This window comes from Pholcus phalangioides, unplaced genomic scaffold (assembly GCF_987345545.1).
Source record: "Pholcus phalangioides strain wild (caught in Gottingen) unplaced genomic scaffold, Ppha-v1.0 ptg000019l_1, whole genome shotgun sequence".
Taxonomy (NCBI): Eukaryota; Metazoa; Arthropoda; class Arachnida; order Araneae; family Pholcidae; genus Pholcus; species Pholcus phalangioides.
In genome coordinates, this window is record NW_028301612.1 from 2378857 (window position 1) to 2402535 (window position 23679).

General features: G+C 37.1%; 2 protein-coding genes across 5 annotated transcripts in view; one reads left to right on the forward strand and one right to left on the reverse strand.

Annotated features, from left to right (window-relative positions):
• Positions 1-4812: 4812 nt before the first annotated feature.
• LOC149071115 (migration and invasion enhancer 1) lies at positions 4813-17636 on the reverse strand. 2 transcript variants are annotated; one of them, XM_089248221.1, is made up of 4 exons: positions 17320-17636; positions 14693-14790; positions 9477-9553; positions 4813-5097 (listed from the first exon to the last, which is right to left on the reverse strand). In XM_089248221.1, exons 1-4 carry the CDS (start codon positions 17346-17348, stop codon positions 5014-5016), a joined length of 288 nt encoding a protein of 95 aa, XP_089104347.1. In that variant the 5' UTR covers positions 17349-17636; the 3' UTR covers positions 4813-5013. The 2 variants fall into 2 exon arrangements, with proteins under 2 accessions (XP_089104347.1, XP_089104348.1); XM_089248222.1 differs by having other exon boundaries at positions 4813-5200; positions 17320-17485.
• Positions 17637-17813: 177 nt separating this feature from the next.
• LOC149071116 (uncharacterized) overlaps positions 17814-23679 on the forward strand; it is a 48216-nt gene continuing 42350 nt past the window's right edge. The window contains exon 1 of one of the 3 annotated variants that reach the window (XM_089248208.1): positions 17814-18068. In XM_089248208.1, the coding sequence (XP_089104334.1) occupies positions 17906-18068 (163 nt within the window). In that variant the 5' untranslated portion in view covers positions 17814-17905. The remainder of the gene's footprint in view (positions 18069-23679) is intronic. The other 2 variants (XM_089248207.1, XM_089248209.1) reach the window with 2 other exon arrangements.

The following is a 23679-nucleotide window of genomic DNA, read 5'->3' on the forward strand; positions in this document are numbered from 1 at the left end:
GCATGGCCCATCACAAGAGTGGGATTGACAGAGCTGCAACCCGGGGCCTGATATGGTTTTCATCATTTTTTTTTTGTTTTTTACAATATAATTTAATATAGAGAAGGGGTCTGTGAAAAATGTAGCCGGGAGCCTGCGAAAAACCCCATCGTAGAGAACCTTCTGCAAAATGTAGGCGGTGAGGCCCGGGTGGGTCCATGCCCTAAGACGGCCCTGGTTTTATGGGTGGTTTTGTTGGATTCTGTAATTGTATAGTCACTAATATATAAAAGCTTTATTTCTTCACGCCTTAATTTTTCCCCTCAGCTCTCTACAGCCCACCTGAAATGGCCCCCCTTCAAGTATCCCAGTACCACTAGGGGGCCACATGGCCCCTGGTTGAGAACCACTGCTCTAGACTACAGAGGCAACGAATGTCTCAGTCTTTCCTTGGAGCTCGGTTTGCACTGAACACGTCCTTTCACCCGGAAAGTGAAAGGACGTGGGTTCGATTCCCCGCAGGGGCAGAGTTGAAAATTTTCTCTTTCCAAAATATGTCTTCGCATCATCCAGCTGTTAAAAAAACCTTTGTGTGAATATGCGGAGAGTGACATCATCCTCGGATTCTGTATTATCTGTACCCACAGCCGTTATTAGGCGCTTTTTCAACCGGGGACAAATTTCGCACCACCCCATCATGGAAATATGGTTTCTAGATTCTAGAAAAGAGGGGTACGGATTTTCTGGTAAACCGTTAAATTAATAAACCATTCACTATAGTTTTCTTCATCAAACTGCAATATTCGTTGCTACTACAATAATTGATTTGTCGAGACCCTCATTACCAGGGGATTGTTCGTGTTTTTCTTTGAAAGAAAAAAATGCATTTTTCGCGCGACTTCTTAAGATTAATTCAAGTCAATTCGAAATTGACTTAAGGTATGTATATTAGTAGTATTACTCAATGATATAATTATACTGTATTATCAATCGTATCTCTCTCAGAATTTTCTATTGTTTCCTTACGTTTAACTAATGTAATTTCATCTGAATTTTTTTCTTTCAATGCTTGAGCTGAAAGTTGAAATTCGTTGCAATCTGACGAGATGTGTTCAAAAAAATATTCAATGAGATTAATTAAGAATTACATGTAAAAGAAAATAATAAATTGCAGTGATTTTTGAAGCGTTTGAAATTGCAAACATTAACTGACTCGTATAAACACCTGCTTGATTTCTGGGAATCTTGATTTCTAAAGGAACTACATGTTGAAGAATACTAAAATAATCTGACGTTACGGGGCCCATAAAATCTCCAAGAATCCTGGTCAACCTCCTCTTCTCTAAATAATCAATAAACAATTAATAGCTATAGCACATTATCTGAATACAGAGTTTGTGTGTTTCGGTGCATAATTTCGGGCAAATTTATTGAATTATTAAATTGGGGAGGGGGCAATATTGCAAAATTATTAAATTGTGAATTTAACAATGGTCGAAATATTTCTAAAATTTTATTTCGATTTTTTTTATTCGATATGAAATTGTAAGAAAATATCGTGAAAATTACACCATTAGAAAAATTTCTTCTAATTAAATGGAATTCCTCTCCTAAACAAGTTATTCAGTTATTATTGTTCTATTACATTATCAGTGAAAAAGAGGAGGGAAGAAAGTAGGGCGGTAGTAAAAAAAGCAGGGGGGGGGGGAAATTGCACAGTTATACCTGATGGCCCATACACAAGGTAGGTTATACCCGCGAAGGCATAACTGTACAGTTATACCGAATCGAAAAACCATTCCCTTCAGGTCGCCTGTGCAGGTCAACTGACGGCCCCTACACACGCTCAGTTATGCCTGCGCAGTTGGCCTGTACAGGCATAACTGCGCAGGTGTAACTGAGCGTGTGTATGGACCTTTAGACAACATAATCATAGCATAAAAAATTCCTAAATTTTTTTTATTTAAAAAAAAAGTTTTTTTCCCATTAATTTTTTTTATAGCACTATTTCAGTGTCCTATGAGATTGACTCAAGTCAAAGCAAAATGACAGAAATGACTTGGTTACAAAAATTTTTTTTGGACAAAACAGTGCACTAGCAACCACAGAAAATTCTTTTCTTGGAGTCTTCCACGGTCCAACCTGTCAACTCTCTACGACAATGTACAGCAAATTATGAAGGCATGTATTTATAAGAATGACGCTCCTTCGAGACTACTTTCAAAAGCACAATACGTGTAAAATATGTGTTACAAGTTCCGATGTAAATAAGTCAATTGCATTGCCATCCTTTTTCAAAGGGATTTGTTTACATTTTACTATTCAATATCAGTGTAATTGTTTTTGGAAAATGAAGCACTTTCATTTCTAGCTCTTTGCTGAGTATTGTATACATTGTTTATGTCTCTGTATACCCTAATAATACAGAAGACAATGAATTGCTATTGGGTAGCATCAGAATCACCAAACGTAGAATAGGCCTATGTATCCAACTGCTTTGTAATGAAAACTGTTTCACCTATACACAAAATGTGCACCGTAATTTTGAATGATGATTGCTAGTTACTGTCCAAGACCATGGAAAATTAAATACAAAAATTTTTTTTCCATCCGGACCAAAGTTTTTAATGACTACTCTACTTGTAGAACCCTGAAACTAAGCAAATGAAAAATTAATATAAACCAAAAATGATCCACATACCCCACTCCCCAAATAACCTTGAAAACTATACAATTTCTGCTTTGGCAGGATCATTAATAACAATCTACAACATTTATACTACTTGGCAATATATCGATGATTCCCTTCTCAATTAAAACCTATTACACAAATTTTGTAGATAGGATTTTGCAAAAAAAATAGGAAAAGTAGGAAAAAAAAACCCGAAAGTAGGACAAGTGGGAGCCCTGGATCTGGCACAATGATTCGTGACAATAAATGCAAATTAAGAGGTGCTGTCTATTTAATTTTGTTGTTGGGATGACAGTAGGACACTTTTGCTTGGGATTAAATATTCAAAAATTTGTTCTATAGAACAGCCTCATCATCAGGACATGACACCTTTTCAGAGATAATGACTTCAACAAACATCTACAAAGCTTCTAGTGGGAATCAATGGTGTGATCTTTCGTTTTAAACTTTGTGTTGAGTACTAATACTCCTATGTTCAGTATCTCTATCTTATCCACAACTAAATCTTTTAATGATTTTGAAGGTTTATTTTTGCTATCTGCTTGTGAAGTCATTCCTGTATTTAGCAAAATTTATGTTTTGGAAATTATGTTTTGGAGCTGCTGCGCGGAATAGGTGCCGTGCTGTGGACCTCCTCTACAGTGAATTTATATTGTGCAAGAGCAAGACACTTTACGTTGGAAGATCCTGGTATAGATAACATATAGGCATAGAGAAATGGGCAGTCACAACATTCAGGAGCTGAAACACCACCCTACTAGATTTTTCTAGTATAGTGTTGACTGAGAGACAGGGCCGTAACTAAATGATTGGTAAGCCGGGACGTACACCCATTTTTTAATGTTGATGGAAGAATGAATTAACCCTCTCTGGCTCAGCAAACAGGGCACCAGGCCCACCTGTTGCCTATAGTTACGGCCCTGGAAAGAACCATTTGTTGAAAGATAAGCAAGGAATCCAAGCTTGTGCAGGGCAATTCGAATAAAGTGTCAATTGAAAAAACGTTGATAAAGAGTGAAGAGGTCTTTAATAAAAAAAAGAAGGAACCTAATGTCTTTTTCATAAACCAGCTTCTCTAGAAATAGGTGGTACTTTTTGGAAGTGCAAGAAAAGAGGTGTGTTGATATGAATTAAGTATTGAATAGCATTTCAACACTGAAAAGTATTGCATTCACCTGTGCTTATTTATCTGCCCACGCTTTTCCCTCATTATTTTGATGAGTAAAAATTCACGAGTGAAAACAATGTCATAGTAAATCTTTCATACAAAAAATGTCACTCTTGTAATCGTGGCAGAAGCATAAACACAATTTTTACAAAGCTCAGCAGAGAGCTAGAAATTAATTTGCTTCATTTGTCAAAAATGATGACACCGGCATTGAAAAGTAAAAATGTAAACAAATCCCATTAAAAAAGAATGGACAGCGCAGTAAAACCAACCAGTTTTCATCTTAACTTATTTACATTGGACCTTGTAACTTACGTATTTTGCACTGTGCTTTTGAAAGTGCTCTTAACCGAGTGTTATTAAAAAAAAAAACTTACGGTCTACATAATTTGATGTGCATCAACAAAAAGAGCTGACAGATGGGACTTTTGAAGAATCCTCGAGAAAAGAATGTAGTAGTTCAATTCTGTTATAACAAACTCCAAGAAACCAGAGAAATCACTTCACAGTAACGAAATTTCGTTATAAAGGAATTCCAGATTTTTGCATTGTTCCTATGTAAACTTATCTGAGGGAAACAGAAATATTTTCGTTAAAACAGGAATCACTTGTATATTTTGAGAGGGAGAGAGTGAATTATCTGTGATTGCTGCAACACTGTTTTGGCACAAAAACATTTTTGTTGTTGCCACATCACTTGTCATTTTGCTTTGGCTCGAGTCAATCGTATAGTATACTAAAATTTTTTAAATAAAAGAATAAATTTGGGTTTTTTTCATTCATAAGGCTATAATTATGTTGTCTTAAGGGAAGTATCGTCTTACTTTTTCTAATTTTTTGAGCTGTAGCTCTCCAGTATCAGTACATCATGATCAGTCCATATTGATGTTGCATTGCTTACCATATCGCTCTAGTATGCACTGTCTCCTATATTGAATTTACAAGAAAATGCTTGTATCATAAACAAAATAAAAAAATTTCCAAATAATTTATTTAATAGGTTGAGGTAACAAGTGACATTTTTTGTGCAGAATCTACAACCACACATCCAGAAGGTCGGTGCATCCAGTTTCCCAGCAGAATATGTTTTGCCGAAGAACTTTCATAATGAAACCTTTGAATGTTGATCATAGTTCAGAGAGAAGCCGAAAAAAAAAAAGAATACTGCTTCTGTTCAAGAGATCACACAGCTAGACTGAGTTCCAGTGACTGGTTTTATCTCCTTTTCTTCATTTGCTGCTTTGACGACATCCACGACCTGACAGGAGTAGAAAAGGAGACTCATTTCAATATTAGCGTTGAGTTTTCGTTATTGGTTTGACTTCGCCACCCATATTCACCATCCTCACCAAATTGGCAACCTGGTGAAAAACCGACAATGAAACTTCAATAAACATGAATTCATTTTTAAAAAACATCAGGATATGATAAACTTAATCTCATCGAGCAACAATGACTCTAAACCAGGGGTTACCTTTGGAAGCCTGCGGCCTGGTTATTTTTTGTAAGTAGAATGCTTGGTGAAATAAACGACAAATGCAAAATGTACAGGCGAAAAAAGAAAGGGCAAATACCTCGTGGCCCGTTTGAGAAACACTGCTTCGAACCAGTTGTCTGTTTTAGAAACAATAAATTAAACTGAAATAAAATCATCTCATGGTGCATAAACTTTTTTCCCCCAACGGGAAACCTCAAATTATTTGAGGTTTTCATTCATTTTGAATCTTTATTGATTTTTCAGTGCAGTACTTGTCTCCAGAGATCAATGATATGGGCTTCAACCAACAGCAAGCAACCTCATTCTTACACATATTTTTTGTTCCTTATTGACCAGAGGCAGATTTATGGTTTGAATACCTGTGAACTACAATGTTAATTTTGCCACTTTTCTCCAATTCTAGTCTCTCTTCACCACTCATTTCGCGATCCTGTGCAAAAGCCCACTTGGCCTCCACTCCTGTGAATGCACGCATGTCTCTTTTTTAAGTCCCTTTTTTAATCATTCACATGCTCACACTCTAAACCACTGACTGACCTGATCCCTACTCTCTAGGTGACTTACAGTGACACCCATATTCACGCTCTACAACCCACTTAATATGTGAATGTTAACGACCAACAATTTTGTCAAATTTTTTTTGGCATGGCTTCTCTTCAAAATGAGCGAATCAGACGTTTCCGATTCTTCAATGTTTAATGACAAAGCTTCTACCATCATGACTGTCTTTGTACACTTCCTGCTAGAACTCTTACAAAGCCTTATATGGCGGCATTAAAACCTCTGAATCTTGATTAATATTTGTCGACGATTGCCTTATATGACAAAACAAAATTTGATGTTTCTATCAAGGCAAGACACAATCAACATCTCCACTTATAATTTTAGAGAAGAGAGAATATCTTGAAAAAGTGCATCTTGAGAACACCACTGTCCAATCAGGCTCAAATCAGGATATACAAAACTGAATTTATGAATAAGATCTTGATGCAGTTGTTGCACAACGGTGACTGATTGCAGTTGAATGAACACACAAACCTGTCCTCTAGGCTACATAGGCAGAGATAGATTTGGAAGGGCACTATGATATCGATATAAAGGGTGAGGACATGATAATTATGTCAATTGATATGTATGCATTTACATTAGATCAGTCTGCTATGCCAATGAAGGTGGGGGTAATGCTCCCAATATCTCTCTCTGCCCATGCTTTCATTTTTTTTATTTGTTAAAGATATTATTATATACCCGGGGCATATTTACTGAGAGACTTAGCAGGTTTTAGCTCAGGGTGGCCAATTTGAGGCATGAGTAACCAAGAAAATTGGTAATATGGGATAAGGGTAGCAAAATTTGTATAGCCCTATCATAAATATGCCTCCTGCCCAGAAAGTGGGAGAACTACTAAACTACTAGGTCAGTGAATGACCAAGAGAGTTCGCAAGCATGCGAGTGAGCAAAAGAGTGACATATAGTGTATGAGCATGTTAGTGACCAAGAAAATAAAATACCAGATCACTGAGCAACCAAGAGTGACCGAAAGCATGTCTCTGACCCAAAAGAGTGATTTAGAGACATAGGCATATTCAATGGAGTGGGGGGGGGGGGGCAAACTGGTTATAGCAAAGGGTAGAAAATTCAAGGAATCACTAATTTAGGAGAAACTAGAATAAGTGATGAGTGGCCAAATTTGTGTAGCCTGCAGGAGGCAAAACCTCAATCATTCCAGATGTTTTTTATTGTCCTGCTTCTCCGCTAACCTTGCGTAGGGTAAATTAGCAGCCACTTTCGAAAACACTGCTTCAGATAGGACAGTTTGCAAACAGTAGGAAATGCACCATCCTGTATATTAAAAAAAATAGTGTCACACAAATCCTCAGGCGACAACTTTTCTTAGCAATTAAAGAGAGATTTTTTAGAAAAATGGGAAGCAGTCAGCAGACAGTATCGTCCAACAGGCAATCAGTTGTTTTTTTATCTGTGTCTGCTGAATATTTGCAAGTAAAGAAGAGCAGCGTAATGTTATTTGCTTTCTTAGTTGCAGAAGGAGTTTGAATTTGGGAACTGCATCGGCAAATAAAGGAAGTGTATAGAGAACATGCTTTGTCATTGACTTGTGTGCAGGACTGGACTGGTACAAGCATTTATGCAACGGACAGGAATCTGTGAATGATGATGCATGACCTGGTCAGTCATCTCATCTCATCATGGATCTTTTGGTGAAAGAAGTCAACCAGATAATCAACTGAAACAGACATTGCTATATAAGGGAGCATTGCAGAGAAAATCCAATAAAGGAAAGTGAGTGCACAGTGGAAGCGCTTGTGCCAGTCCTGCAAACGAATCAATTCACAGTGCACGTTTTCCATAGTCTTTTTCCTCCGGTGCATTTTGCAAACTTCTATCTATAAAAAACAAATATCACCAAGTTACTCTTAACACAAACATTTCACAGATGTAGAAAACAGATCGACTGTTGGGTGATGCTGTTTGCTGACTAGCAGCACATGTCATGTGATTCCATGCAACCACCAAGGGCAAGTCCATTCAGCAATAGGGGGTTGCCTTCCTTGTATACATCCTGCTCTACTTTGACATGAAGTTTCGCCACACACATACAAAATAAACCAAATTATAACAACTGTTTCATTTTTATTGGATCCACCCTTATAGATTCAGAAAATTTCAGTTAAAATGATTTTTTCTGTCCCACTGGCAACCCAGAATTTGTCAGGCCCTGCTAAGAGCTAATGAATACTCAAAAAGGCAACAGATGTAAAAGAAAAGTCATTGAATTGACTGCAGCTTTGAATAAGCCAAAACAACTAGAATCTAACTTCTAAAACTGTATAAACTGCAGTTTTGTTATGGGAAAATTACAGTTCCATTGCTATAATCATCCCATTGGCAGAATTTAGAGGCACATTTGAACAATGTTTGACAAATTGGGAAAGAAATTGGTGCCAGCCAAAGTTTCTAAGCTGTTAAACATTTTTTTTCGTGAATGGCCAAAATAATTTTTTTAGACTTATCCCAAGGATTGAACTTTTCCCTATGTTGATGGAAATGGTTACACAAATTTCAAATATTTTACATTCATCTGCTTCAATTTAATCATCATACGTAGAAAATCTTCTGTGCCAAAGCTGATTTTTCAAAATTGTGATGGCAACTTGGCCGTTTGAAGTAAATTCATTGCCATCAATTCAAGGGAGGAAAATTCATCATCATACAATTGACTGAAATGATAATTCATAGCCTTTCCTGGCTATGAATTCACAGACAAACAATTTATCAATGAAGTTATATGGTGAGTGAGTGTGAACAGGTGAGCCAGTCACTCATTAACTTGCCCACTGAATTGGTCATTAATACAATCGACGCTCGATATAATGACCACCCTTCGTCTCGTCAAAAACAGATGTCATATTGGGAGGGAGGGTCATTATATAGAAAATAAAACACATATAATAATTGTACTATGAAAGCATTTGGGACTTATCCTATAATGCGGGGTCATTATAATGAGCATCGACTGTTGTACAACATAACCGTACATGCACCTCATATACATTCCTTTGAAGAATTCTTAACTAATACTAATAGGTACATGTCAAAACTGGGGGGGGGGGGGGGCATTTATGTTGTTAGACTTCTCTAAGTTTCTTGCTCATGCTGGTGCTCACAAGTGTGTTCCATATTTTGAAGAAGGTATGGGTCGCATTAATACTGCCACTCACCCACTCATACAGTCAATGTCTTGCTCAACTGCTCACTCACCCGGTCATTCATATGGTTACCCACTCGTTCACTCATTTAGTCTCTCATTCACTGGCAAGCTTATTCACCAACTCATTTGGTCACTCACACATTCACTCCTCGTTCAATCACTCACTCGTGCCAAACTGTTATCTGCAATTTTCCCTAGTGGTGATTTTTACATTGGTGAATTGTAGCTGGCAATTTTTCCCTATTCACCTAGAATTTGTTGAGTTTCAACATTTGAGTATACGAAACCAACAGAATATTCTCTCGATAATTCAGCATATAATTGGACTAAAGATTACAGAGATTACCACCAAATAATACAACTTTGATTCGATAGAAACTTCTAGTTATGACATCATTCAATAACTCACCTCGTTGAAGTCAGGGAAGGATCCCATCTGTAGCTTTGAGAAAACTTCTACATCATTGATTGTGACTTCAAAAGACGCTGGAAATATATCAGGGAAAAGAAACTCAATAAAAATAGAGTAGAATGAATGCAAAGTAAAATTGAAATTTGAAAAACGAAATTTACTGAAATTTTGGATCTTCGACATTTCATTGACCCGGAAAAACCTCAGACAATCCAAATTTTATTATATGATCAGGGCGACAGGTCCCATCCGAAATGTCAGAACAGACTGTTATAGGTATGGAGTCATGTAATCAAGTTCACTGCAATATCAGTTTTGTTACCCCTTGGCAGTGTTCAGCAATATACGGGGTGATTATAAAAAAAACTATCCCGACATATGGGCCCCTAACTATCATACCATTCACAGAAACTGAATGAAATTTTGGTATAAGGTATTTTGAGGTATGCGCTCAAGAATGATATGGAAAACAACAGTGTCACTCTAACAGTTACGGTTACAGTGAGAAAATTTCGAAATTATCAAATGGCAACACCAAGTTTTTTGTATTGGAATGCGATCTCCATACTGAAAAACACTAAATAGCGTTGGAATGGCACCTGTAGCACGAAAATCCCTGGAGCTAGGCAAGGAAAAAGAAAAAAGGACTTTGCCGTGCACCAGAGCATTAATGTTCGTTTCATTCGTCACACCTTTTCTTCGGATGAGATCCCAGCCTAATTAGTCCTCCACAAGGTCATGTGGAAAATTTGTGAAACACAATAAAATGCTTTATTTTATGCTGCTTCTCTGTCCTTATTGGTTGTCCTCACTTTTAGCCTATCTACCGCCGGTGATTTTCATGCTACAGTTGCCATTCGAACGCTATTTAGGGTTTTTCACAATGGAGATCACATTCCAATACAAAAAACTTGGTGTTGCCATTTGATATTTTTGAAATTTTCTCACTGTAACCGTAACTGTTAGAGTGACACTGTTGTTTTCCATATCATTCTTGAGCGCATACATCAAAATACCTTATGCCAAAATTTCATTCAGTTTCTGTGAATGGTATGATAGTTAGGGGACCATATGGCGGGATAGTTTTTTTATAATCATCCTGTACATCTAGATTAGGGATGGGTCGAATAGTGATTTGGCTGAATAATAAATATTCAGCTAAAGTTTTGGCTGAATAATAAATATTCAGCTAAAGTTTTGGCTGAATAATAAATATTCAGCTAAAGTTTTGGCTGAATACAGAATATTTGGCAGTCGAATATTCATTTTCCTGAAATTCATCAGATTTATGAATAACACTGATGTTTTTAATTGAAAAGAAATATTATTGGTAATTTTGTATGGTTGAACTTCAATTACACAATTCATTACTTGAACAAATATTCAAAAAATGGCAGTTGAAAGACTTTCATTGTCATGACACTGACAATCAAATCATATATTGTGATTTTATAAGAATAATTTATACAATAAATTTTTTCCCAGCATGTTTTACCAATTATGCATCTAATTAAGGAAATGTCAACCATTATTTACTACAGTAAGGCATCATAAAATTTACAACTTATTTTCATATTTTTCGCCCTTAGGGGTCGTTCAAGTGTTACATCATCATCAATGGGGGGGGGGGGTTCTGATTTGCTGAATTTTGATGACAAGAGGGGAGGGGATTTGGATAATGCTTGCGTCATCAACCACTCTTCATGAAAGTATGAAATATTTTTAATGGCGTCTTACTCGGTGCGCCAAAAACGAGAAAAACCTTTCGATAGTTTGTGGGCACTTGAAGTAACATTCCCTCCTATTGATAGGTGCCCTAGTGCCCTACAGAGCCACTTTAGTGATCTCCAAATGCTTCGCGGATCCAAGTGATCTGGAAATGTGTCCAGGCAACTAAAGTGCTCTGGAACTGTGCCGTGGGTAACTTGAGTGATGTAGAACCACACTGGGGGCCACTTAAGTGCTCTAAAACTACGTCACATGTCACTTAAGGGATCTCTAAATGTGTCATGGATTGCTTAAGTATTGTGGAACTGTTTTCTGGGTCATTTAAGTGATCTGAAAATGATGATTGATTGTCATGGGCCGCTTAAATGTTCTGGAATTGTACTACAGGACACTTAAGAGATCTGTAAATGTGCTGCTTGGTTCCTTTTTACAAAATTAGGTTTGAAGGGGCAGGCTGTATCAGATGACCCCTCAGGGCCATATTTGGTCCACAGGCCAAGGACCTTTAAGTGATTTTTCATTATATGGCTTAGAGGGTGGGTCACAATGAATTTCTTAAATAATAAATTCATTGCGACCAAAATTTATCTTTAATTTTGTTTATCTTTAATTAATTTATTATCTTTTTTTATTTATTTATTATATTTTATGTATTATCTTTAATTTATTTATCTTTAATTCAAAATTTATCTTTAAACATAAATTTTGAGTTCATAGCCTTCAAATGGCATTGAAATTAACAGAAATTGATGATTATAACAACATATAAAGGTATTTTCTTACCGAAATTTCAATTAAAAAAACTATTTTTGTGCATTAAAAAATAAATTTTTGATCATGGGAGAGGGCACGAGCCCCCCTCCTGTGTACATCACTGATCCCACCAATATGCATTAGGATTCAGATGGGCAGAGCTGATGACAAAATTTTTCTGACAAGTGGGGTTGGGGGTCACTAATGGCTAAAACTTTGCTTACGTAATACTTGAACGTCCTCTTAGATGTTCTTTGTCCCATTCAGTAACTCAATACATATCTTGGTATATCCTTGAGTTAGTGAAATGATGTAATTCATGCTCACTTCCGCTTTATTGGAGTAGGATTATTTTTTCAGTTTCATGTTTTTTTTATCCTAGAAATTCACCCTGACATAACCTCTTTCACAGAAAGGGATATACACCACACAATAAAATATAATCAGTAAATTGTTAATTAATGCAAAAAATTCTAATGAATATAATTTTTTTAAATTAGTTTGTTGCGTTTAGATTTACACTGATATTCGACCGAATATAGGTATAGAATTTAGGTTACGAAAATTTGGTCTTTCCGCAATTTTTGAAGAATCCTTTGAGACAGTAATGTCCTGTTCCCACACCGAAAATGTCAAGATATACTTGGAGCTTCTGGATTTGTCTAGAGAATCTCTTTTGATTTTTGGAAAGTGGCACCATCAACGTGGTACTATGAAATATAATTCTCTGGAAACTGTCTCGCGACGGATCGACGAGTCTATAAAAATGACGCATTGACAGAAAGAGGTAGTCAGAATTGTTGGACTGCTTGCTCAATGTGAGATCTCCAAGCGTATTTTTGGGAAATTGCTGCTTGTAAATACCTGTCTGTGAATAAATCTGATGTCCTGTGTATTCTGTTCCATCCTGTGATCATTACAAGGACTTGTGAGAGAAATTATTCCGGAACACTACAAATTATTCGGCTGAAGTGAATGTTCTGCAAAAGGGCCTGATATTTGTCCCATCTCTAATCTAGATGCGTAATTCACGCATCAAACATGGGGTGGGGGGTGCCAAAAATAAGTTCCAACAAATACTTTCTCGCAGGGTGCCAGAAATAGGTCCATATGGATCAAAGCTGCATTAAAAACTTTCAAGCAGCTTTGGTATGGATAGAGATTTATCTAAAGGGGTGCAAAAATGTCCTAAACAGGTGCAGAGATTTTTTTTTCTCAAGCTGCCCCCTTGCTTTTGCTCATATAAAGGTACAGTACTGGGGTGAAGAATTGGTTTCTTTACCAAATATAGCTAGACGATTAATAGCTTCTGAACTAGAAACTAAAAAGGGGGGGGGGGGAGATAAGAGTACAGAACCACACATCCTTGCGGATACTTCAATATTTCCATAAACAGTTGCGAGTTGGTACTCATGATAACAACGAAATTGAAGAGCAAGATCAAGCACCAATTGTTGAGCCTCTCAGAATTACACACAACGACTAAGGCTCTAGAAACTGCGATCAAATACATCGAGCAACAAGAAGCTATAGGAATTGACATAATAATGCTTCAAAAATGACAAGACTTGGCAGCAAAGAAACGACACTCATCACGAAAGCAGACTACGATCACAAATTTCTTTAAATCATCACAGGACTGAAATTTTTCAAGTATGCTGTATTTAACTTCAGAATATTCTGTAATCAGTCAATTTTTTCTGTTGTTTTGTTGTAAAACATTAGGTTCATAATATTTTAAATTTTAACATAGTTTGACATGTAATAGTCTTTTTCTTAACACCTCCCTATTATCCAACATTTTGCTTATCCGACGTTCTGCCTTTCCGTTTATGTTGGATAAACTAGACTCTACTGTACCATTTCTAGCATACTTTCTAAAACTCCAAATGACAGGCCTGTTTCAGAGTTTATCCAGGAAAGAAGCCATTTTTATCTGAACTCCTTCTGTTATGAAATCTTTCTTTTATCCTCCTTGTGATAACGTTAATTTTATCTGTCTTTTATTTCAGCGATGGTTGTCCATGTGGATATTCAATGAATTAAAGAAAATAGCCTAAAATTAAATATCACGAATAAGCATTGATTAGGGCAACGGATGAAAACGTTTGAGAGCCTTTGCCTTAAAGCATACTCCAGTCCAGAATGAACTAAGCCTCAGAAAAGTGGAAGAATGACTTTTAGGGAATGCGAAGAAATCTTTTTGAAAATGAAACTGTAAGCTTTCTGCAAGCTTTTTTGACCACAGCTGAACAGTACTCAGAAAACCAAAGATCACTACTACTACTACTAAACCACACACACGCCCCTTGTCCATATTTCTCTTCGGATATTCTAACGGATTGGTACATGTTGGAATGTGCGGGCACGTGTTGTGAACCTATAATGATGTTTCTTTCTGTGTAATGCTTGTTACAGTTATGCCATCAGTCATCCATTTTTCGAACTATGAATGAAGTGTAATGACTGAACAACTGTACCGTAATTATAGACCTGTTGCTCTCTGTGGCAAGACTTATTAATGGAGAGATCGGCTCCCATTTACAGCTTGAAATTGGGAAGGGCTCCCCAGGCGGGGATTATTGACAGTCGCCGCAACCAGACTATAGTGAACTTATGGGAAAACAAAAATAGATAACAATGGTCAAGGCCTTGTCCTCGTGAAGGTGGGGAGAAAAAGGCATAATAGACATAGATAAAGAAATGATAAGACATTAAATGAATGAACTTACATTGCCTTCCAACAGAGCCCCTCACTACAGCATCAGGAACAGCATTGATTATCACTCTCTGCAGCTCCTTGAAGCGAGGGGCGTAACCTCACTTGCCGCTTAAAACAAAAGTTAGAAGAGAAACATTAAATAAATTACATTAATGGAATAAAAATAACCAAACATATTTCGAACATTACAAATTACAAGTAAAATAGATGATTTGTAACTTCTGTTCATAACATCAACAAATGGAAATATTGTCATCACATTAGAAAAGTGGGGCAAGAATGGACATGGTAGATACCCTATGTGATCATATCGGACTTGAGGGTCTGTTCAGCCAAAATTTGGGTTCATTTCCCAGACCCTTCACAAACTTCTCAATCTGAAGAACAGGACCCTTCACAAAATATAAATTCATGAAACCATAAATTTGGCAGTTCATTTCTTTTGCGATAAATTCATTAGATTATTTTGCTTCCCCCAAAATTACTAATTTTTGTCAAAAAATAAAATTTTTGCAAAAACAGGACCCTACAAATAACGTCTAGACAGATACCCTGGTGATAATTTAGGATTGATAACCATATCCAAAGTAAACCATGATGGAAATTTTTTACATGAAACCACTAGTTCATGGAAAAAAATGGAACGGCTCTCGTTCATCTTAAAACTGGTGGCAAAATTATTTCCTTGTTTGATTCTGAGACAATTTGTTTTATAGGGTCTTCTGTTATGAATTTATAGGGTGAAAAAAAAAATTGTCCCCCAATGTTAGCAACTCTTGTGGAGGCCATGACAGTTAACGTACCGATAACACTTGACCGATATTCAAGAGAACCTGGGTTCAATTACCCGAGGAGACAGTAGTTTTAAGGTTTTCCGTATGACTGTGAATATGTACACAGAGCCGAAACTTTATTCGGAGTATGGCAGAACAAGAAGTGACATCACTTCTGATATCAGCAGGCATGTGCATTAGCGGCAAGTGGATGTTGGAGGATTGAAGCTTCCATCTAGGGGCCTGGAATGATTCACATAATTTTTTCTTTTGTCACGCTGAAAATTCTTTATAGCCAGCCAAAGGTCGCAGCCTAGAGGTCCTGCTATAAGTTGTGTGATGGGGAGAAAGGCACGATGTAAGCCATCATGACAATCTATTCATTTTCACTGACTCTTATGCAGGGTAAAGGATAAATGCGCTTGCTGCGTAGGGTGGTGGATCAGTGAGCAAAGCATGCACCCTGGCTGGCAGAGTGAACAGCCACAACAAAATAAAAACAAAATCCCATAGTGCTAATAATAACATAGATGCAATAACTATTTGTTTTATTTATTTTGAAAAGTTAAGGCAATCTCATGTACATAAACTACTACTAAACCACCTCGTCCATATTCTCTCTGTGGAACTTCGTGTACATAACTACTAAACCACACATGCACTTTGTCCATATTCCTCTGCGGAACCTCTAATGAATTGGTACATGCAAGAATGTGCGTGTACATGTAGTGAAACCTGACGGGAAGTTTGTTTCTGTGTAATGCTTGTTATGTGTAGTGCTGCCATCTGCCACCAGTTTTTCTAACTATGAGTGAAGTGTTATGATTGAATGATTTATCGTTGTAGGCCTGTTGCTCTCTGTGGCGAGACTTTTTAATGGGGAGATCGGCTCGCATTTGCACCTCAAAATTGGGAACCACAGAAAACCAACTTCAGCTGAACACCATTGTGGTGACGGTGGGGTTCGAGCCCAGATCCTCGCGATGCGAGCCCGTCATTATGACCACCGCAGTGGGCATGTACATAAACTGGGCAAACGACTAATTAAATTTGCTGTACATTGAATAAACGTCCAGTGTCACACGACTCCAAAATATTCTGCAAGGAGCGTGATGGCACTGCAAGCCTTCAATGTGCATTGAATAAACATCCGGTTTCATATACGTATCCTCTGCCTTTTTTGTATAGGCATAACAACCAGAAAAATCTCTTTCCCAATGTATTATGGTCCGATAAGACCTGCATCCCGCCCTACGTCTCTTACAGTCTTGAAGGCGTCCCCAAGGGATGTATCAACAGTCGGTAAAATAACAAATTTTTACACTATTGGTTGTAGTTTGCTACACTATGGTGATCCTTTGTGCCGCCAAGTTTTCGACTAAGCCTAAAAATTGCGCCAACACCACCCTCTCCGATTAATGGGTGTTTCTACCGTTCCTCTGGTAACCCTAGCGGATGATAAAAAAATAGTTGCCAAGAAAACAGTATACCCTACATTGGGAATTTACCAATTTATCGATCACACAAATGCCATTAAGCCTACGGAGCCCAGAAATGCGTTTCCCTTTTCCAGAGATGAGAATTACATTTTACTGACATTGAAGCATTCGACTCGAAATTCATATTTATTTACACGGTAACCCCCTCGTTATATCGCGCAGGTAGAAACACAGCAGGCACAAAGTGGTATACCTGATCACTTTTTTAAAGGTTCGGTTGTACTATAAAACACATTATTTATATCATTAGGATGAAGCTGTTAATTTGCTCACCCACTTCCTCGTTCAACTTGGAAATGAAAGAACTAATAATAGTTACACAACTATTCGAATTTTATAGTTAATGAGCTAATTAAATACACTACCAGTATTCAACGCTCACTTCCACGGCCATTTTCGCTAATTTTCCGAAATAACGAGCTATTTTCGGGGCTAAAAGAATTCGGAGATATCGATTTCGCCCAAGGAGACGCAATACTTCTTCAATTAAACAGGGCTTTATGGAGATGCAATACAACAACAAACAATGATCTCGCACTTCCAATCAGTGTTGCCAGACCTTTAAAAAATTTCCAGTCAAAATCATCCACATAAATAGCCAAAAAAGTAGCCCGAAATGTTCTAACTTTATATGGTCAGGCATGCACTTGAAGTCAATGATGGCTTTTGCTGTCATCTATCTAGTAATTCGAGAACTGCATTAATAAATTACAAACAGAAAAAATATAGGATTCGTGCTGTTATCTATTATTCAAAGAGCAAACGAAAAACTATCAACCAGTATTCTTTTTAAATCATAGATAACGGCAAATTCCAAAAACGATATTTTTTTCACTACCTGTCAAAGCCATCGGAATTATTTTGTCAACAAACATACAAGGTGGTCCGCTTTCAAATTCGCAGCTAAGACCATTCCTTAACATCACATTTGTAAATTTGGTAGAATCTTTAATGACGTCTTATACATTACTACTTGCATTTTGCCGTGTGGCAACAGTAGTTCGAACGAATGTTTCGCGCTGTTTACAAGTTTTGTTAGTAGCCCTTGGTCCCTCGGTGCTGCGAATTATGACTCGGGGTTCGATTGATGTCCCGAACAGGGGCGCGTTCGAAGGTTAGTTTCTAATGAATGCACTTTTATTCGACGCTTTTTCGGGTTATGTGTTTTGTTTTTTATAATACATTTATGTTATAACCAGAGGCGTATTCATCAGAGCCGTAGCGTACCTTCGCGGTACCCCCCCCCCCCACTCCCTTAAAGAGGAAAAAATTAAGCAAAATAAGTGTGCATTCATTGTGAGGCCTCCCCATTTACCTCGGGACCCCGGTATTCATTCTAGTCTAATTTTCTTGACCACTCATTCCCAAAAAATTGCAACCCTGGGCTATAGGCAGCTTAAGACACCCCTTTTCGATATTTCTCTGTCCTCCTTTTGGTTGCACACTTCCTTGGCTTCTTTTTTGGTGACTTGGATAACTTGATTCCTTGCTCCCTAGATCACTCTATTGGTCATTCCAAATGCTTACACTCTTTAGATCACACCCAATTTGATGCTAGGTGCCACCTGGTTCTATGTGTAGGAAAGTGGGGAGAGGTTTGACCATGCCCTCATCTATTTTGATTGACAGTTCACCACCCTTCCTCCACCAGTTTGATATTGTGTAGTATTTAAAACTCAAACACACATGTTCGACTAAAAAGGGGTCAGTCTAAAAAGGGGTTCGACTAAAAAGTATTACGTCGGCATCGATGGGGGTTTCTAATTTGCTGACTTTTGATGACGGGGGTTTGGATGATGCTTACGTCATCAACCATCATTACCCTTTATGAAAATATGAAATATTCTTAATGGCATTTTACTCTGTGCACCAAAAACGAGAAAAATCTTTTGCTAGTTTGTGGGCACCTGAACTAACATTCTACCTATTGATAAGTCCCCTACAGAGCCACTTTAGTGATCTCTAAATGTTTCATGGATCCTTCAAGTTCTCGGAAAATGTGTCCCGGCTGCTTAAGTGCTATAGAACTGTGCAACGTATCACTCGAATGATCCGTAATTATGTCACGGATCACTTAAGCAATCTGGGAATGTTACGCTGGTAACTTGAGTGCTGTAGGCTGTAGAACTGCACTGGGGGGGGGGGAGATTTAGTGCTCTAAAATTGTGACACACCACTCAAGGGATATTTAAATGTGGCACGGATCGTTTAAGTGATTTGGAACTGTGTCCGGGCTACTTAAGTGATCTTTGAATGTGCCACAAGCCACTTAAATGCTCTGTTATTGTGCCACAGGGCATTTAATTGATCTGTAAATGTGCCACTTAGTTCATTTTTACAAAATTGGGTTTGGGGGGGGGGGCAAGCCACATCAGATAACCTTCAGGACCACGGCCACATTTGGTCCTTGGGTCAAGGGTTTACCATACGTGGCTTAAATAGGGTGGGGCGCATTGAATTTCTTAGAGAAATTTTGAGTCCTTAGCCTTCAAATAGCATTGAAATTAACAAATAGATTATAATAACATATAAAGGTATTTTCTTTCGAAAGTTTTATTTTTTAAAAAATGTTTTTACATTAAAAAAAAAAAAAAATCAGTCTGAGGGGCGCACGAGCCCCCTATGCCCCCTCCTCCTGCATACGTTTCTAATCCCACAGATATGTGTTAGGAGGTAGGGGGGGGCAGTACTGATGAAATTTTGCTCTGGATTTTCTCAGTTTTGCTGACGGGGGGGGGGGGGTCAAAAATGGCTAAAAACTTGCTGACATAATACTTGAACGGCCTCAAATTACATTGCTTGTTTTCTGGATAAAGGAATTTATTTGTAATCCACCCCGGGGATGGCTTTTTAAATGTTAATCTCTAAAGATGTAGACACAATTAGAAGAAGAAAAAATTATCAGAAGAAGATAATCAAATTATCTGGGCGGAAATGTGTAAAATTTTAAAAGAATATTTGAGGTGTGCAGCAAATGTGAAAACTGATGGTTGCAACATTTACTAAATGTTTTCGTACCCCATAAATATATCTACATAATACTGATGGAAAAATCTGGAAAATAGCTTAGGGGTTATTCATTACTCCACGCAATTTCAGCTGGATGCCCACTAAATAGTAAAATTGACAAAATAAAAACTACAAAAATGCATTAAAATGTATTAAACTTATTAGCATTAATGTACTATACTATTACATGATGCATTAGCTATGACATCCATTAGCAGAGCTGTCCCAGTCTATTTCCAAAACGAAAAGTGCTAATAATTCAAAATTATATGGAATATTCAACATATTATGAGGCCATTTTCTCATCAAAATATTTCATACAAAGTTCAATTTTAATTAACCTGTGATTTGTTAAGCCATGTTACGGTACACAACTTCATACAGTGATCAAATAATATTTCATTTTCAATGCAAAGCATTTAAATTACTTTCATTGTACACAGAACTCCCCTCCATACGTATCTGGAACTCGTACTCCAGAACTCCCATATACGTATAAAAATTTGCCATTGTCTGTTATTGCAAAAAGTAAAAAAGAAAAACCAAGTTGTGAAGTAAGAAAAAATACATTTATTTTATCAGCTAGAAACTTGTGTATGACGAAAATGAGTTACAAATGTGACTTCCGATGTAAAACAGCCACAAGTAACATGCCAATGTCGTAAGACTTCATACTTATAAAAATCTTAATGACGTAAATAAGTACTTCTAAACTGGTGGTATAATAAATCATTTTTGGGGGTGCAAGATGAAAAAGAAACTAGTTATAACAAGTTGACCGATTATTCAGGAAAATCAAAATGAGAAAAATTGAATTTTTTTCGTTAATTTTTTTTTTTTTAATTTTTCCTAAATTATGAATCATACTGACATTTAGACATCTCATATTTTGGCTGTCACTTGCGAAAATGTTGAATGTGAAATTGATGTTGCAAACGTTTCTTTTATGGGTGGTTTCACATTTCGATTCAGGAAGAAAATGTCATTAATACCTAAAATATTACATGGTTTGTTTACATCCACACCAAACGCACTAAACTTAAAAAAAGTGTCAAACAAACAGTTTCAAGGGTTTGTTGTTGCGGCTCAAATTAATATAATAGAAAATGCATATAAAATGAACCAGTAATTAAAAGGGATAAAAAACAGCATACATCTTAACTTACGTTCTTTTACAGGAGGGGGGGGGGATCTAAAGAATGTTGTCAATGTCAGCACTTATTGTAGACCAAGTATGGTTTTAATGACACTTCCTCAAAAACCAGTGTAAACAATCGTTCTTGCTTGCCTTTCCCTTGCAAACCATCTTTCAATGCACTTCATATATCCAGGTGCAGACAAACGTGATTAAATAAATCTGAAGACAGTGGATATGACAGTTGCAATAGGAGTACTGCGTGACACTGGAGTTATCATAGAAGAGTAATCTGAAGTTGATGGTTAGTAGAAGAGGATGCAAAAATGGACCCAGAAAGCACACCTGGATGATTGCTGACGATGGTTATACAAGATATACATATGTGATGTCTGTGAGAAGGGTATGTCCTGCTTGACATTGCTTGGGAATTAGGAATAGCGTTATGAACCAAACGATCTTTCTGGCTGATGTTCATGAAACACCATTCTAGGAAATGATGGTTGCAAACACTGGCAATCGTAGTCAACTTTGCCACAAGAACCCCAACTAATATTGGAAAAAATGAAAGAAAATGTTAAACGCAGGGGAAAATGTTAGTTTGTTTCTCATAATTTTGTTTAAACTATCTGCACAACAATGAATGTCTTTTGCTATTGATAAAGCTGGGCTTGACAAATCCCTAAAAAATTGAGGTGGTGGGAAAAGACTTTTAGGAGCCAAACATTTTCTCTGAGAAAACCAGGTTCAAAAATATCATTTCTTCCATCTTTTCCAGGACATAGCAACTACCAAAATTTTGTGTGTTGTCTTGACTCTAATTTATTAACCACGTACATTCAATTTTGGCAACTAATTTAAATTTTTTAATCGCTATGGTGACTTTGTATTTGTTAAGCCTATTAATAAATTTATTATACAGGAAATATTAATGTGCCAGAAATTTTGTACAGGTGTATTCTCACTTTACACAATTAACTGGTTCTGCAAAATAATCATGTAAGAATAAATTATGTAAAGTGAGGTGAATTTAACATGGATAAGACAGGAAAAAAAATGAACTTGATCCTCAGCAGCCAAATAAATTTTTATAATTGAATTATTAGAAATTAGAAATTTTGCTGCATGATCAACCATCATAGGTATTTTGAATTGACAGAAATTAAGTTGGCCTACAATGTGAAATTTTATTTGATATTGTAATTTTTTTACAATATTTGAAAATATTTCTTAGCTGAACAGTAAAATACATATTTTACTAACCTGCTGTCATTTTAACCTGCCGAAATCTATTTAGATGAGCTTCTTCCGACTTGGAATTTCTCTCGCCATCCTAGGAAGCCACAATAATTTAACATTTTCTCTCATGATTAAATAGAGAAGAATAAACTCGAAGGAAATGGTGTAGAGACATGAAAACAAATTAATTTAACCCAGAGAACAGCCTTTTGATAAATGAAGAATTATTGATTAAGAATGCCGATTTTAAAATGAAATGAGATGGGGGAAAAGAGCACCAGCTACAACGTGACTGGGAAGAGCAAAAGATAAGAATAAAAAATAAATTGGTGGTTGCTACGCTGAAAAATTAGCTTACAATTGTAGTTCATATGCCTACCGCAATTTCTGTGGCGCGAAAGTTTGCATCAGGCCTCTCCGTTGAAGTAACAACGCTTATCTTTAATACAGCTTTGGCCCCAGCTAACAAAGTACATAGTTATGGCCTTGCAACACATGCACTTTCTTGGTCACTCTCTTGGTATCTCACTGACCTGGTCCTTCACTCTCTAGGACACTTTTTGATCACTCCCATGCTTATGTATTTTCTAGGTCATTCCAATATTGATCTAGTTATAAGTGGATACGGGGGGGGGGGGGGTTGCTGTGATTGCCCCACCCATTCAGCAAAAGTAGCAAAAGTATTGGAAGGAGGGTGGAGAAGTTCTTTCTTTGCACACAAATGCTGATGATTTTCTACCTAACTATTTGAGGAGTATTCGCTTATACAGGGTGATTCAAAACTCAACCTACAAACTTTTAGGGGATGTGGAGAAAATAAAAACAAAACAGAATCGCATAGGAATGTATGGCCGGAAGCCCCAACCTTGTCAGCTGGAAGCATTTGTGCCTCGATGGATTGGGCGGGGTTGACCTGCTCAATGGCCACCATGATTGTCAGATTTATCGACGAGGTACGACATGTGTGGTTCAGTAGTAATAGATTTATCTAGCATGGTATCTTCATGTGGGAAACCCTGACTGAAAGCTATGGTCTATGAATCGTCCGTTAAATCTGACACCCACCTTGTTGCAAGAATCTACGTTGCAGCTGCAAACAGCCACAAAATGCCAGGTATTTTTGAACGGGTTTGCGAATCAATGTGTCGCCGTTGTGAAGCATGCATAACTGTGGATATTAAGAACTTTAAGCACTCTTGTAAAACTTAGTGCACACGTGCTGACCTCATGTAAAGTATCACTAAATAAAGAGTTTCTCTACCCGTTATTGGCTTGTCAATTCTGCATCTTCATTTATCCTTCTGCTTATTAGGTTAGGATTTCCGCTCATACATTCCTATGT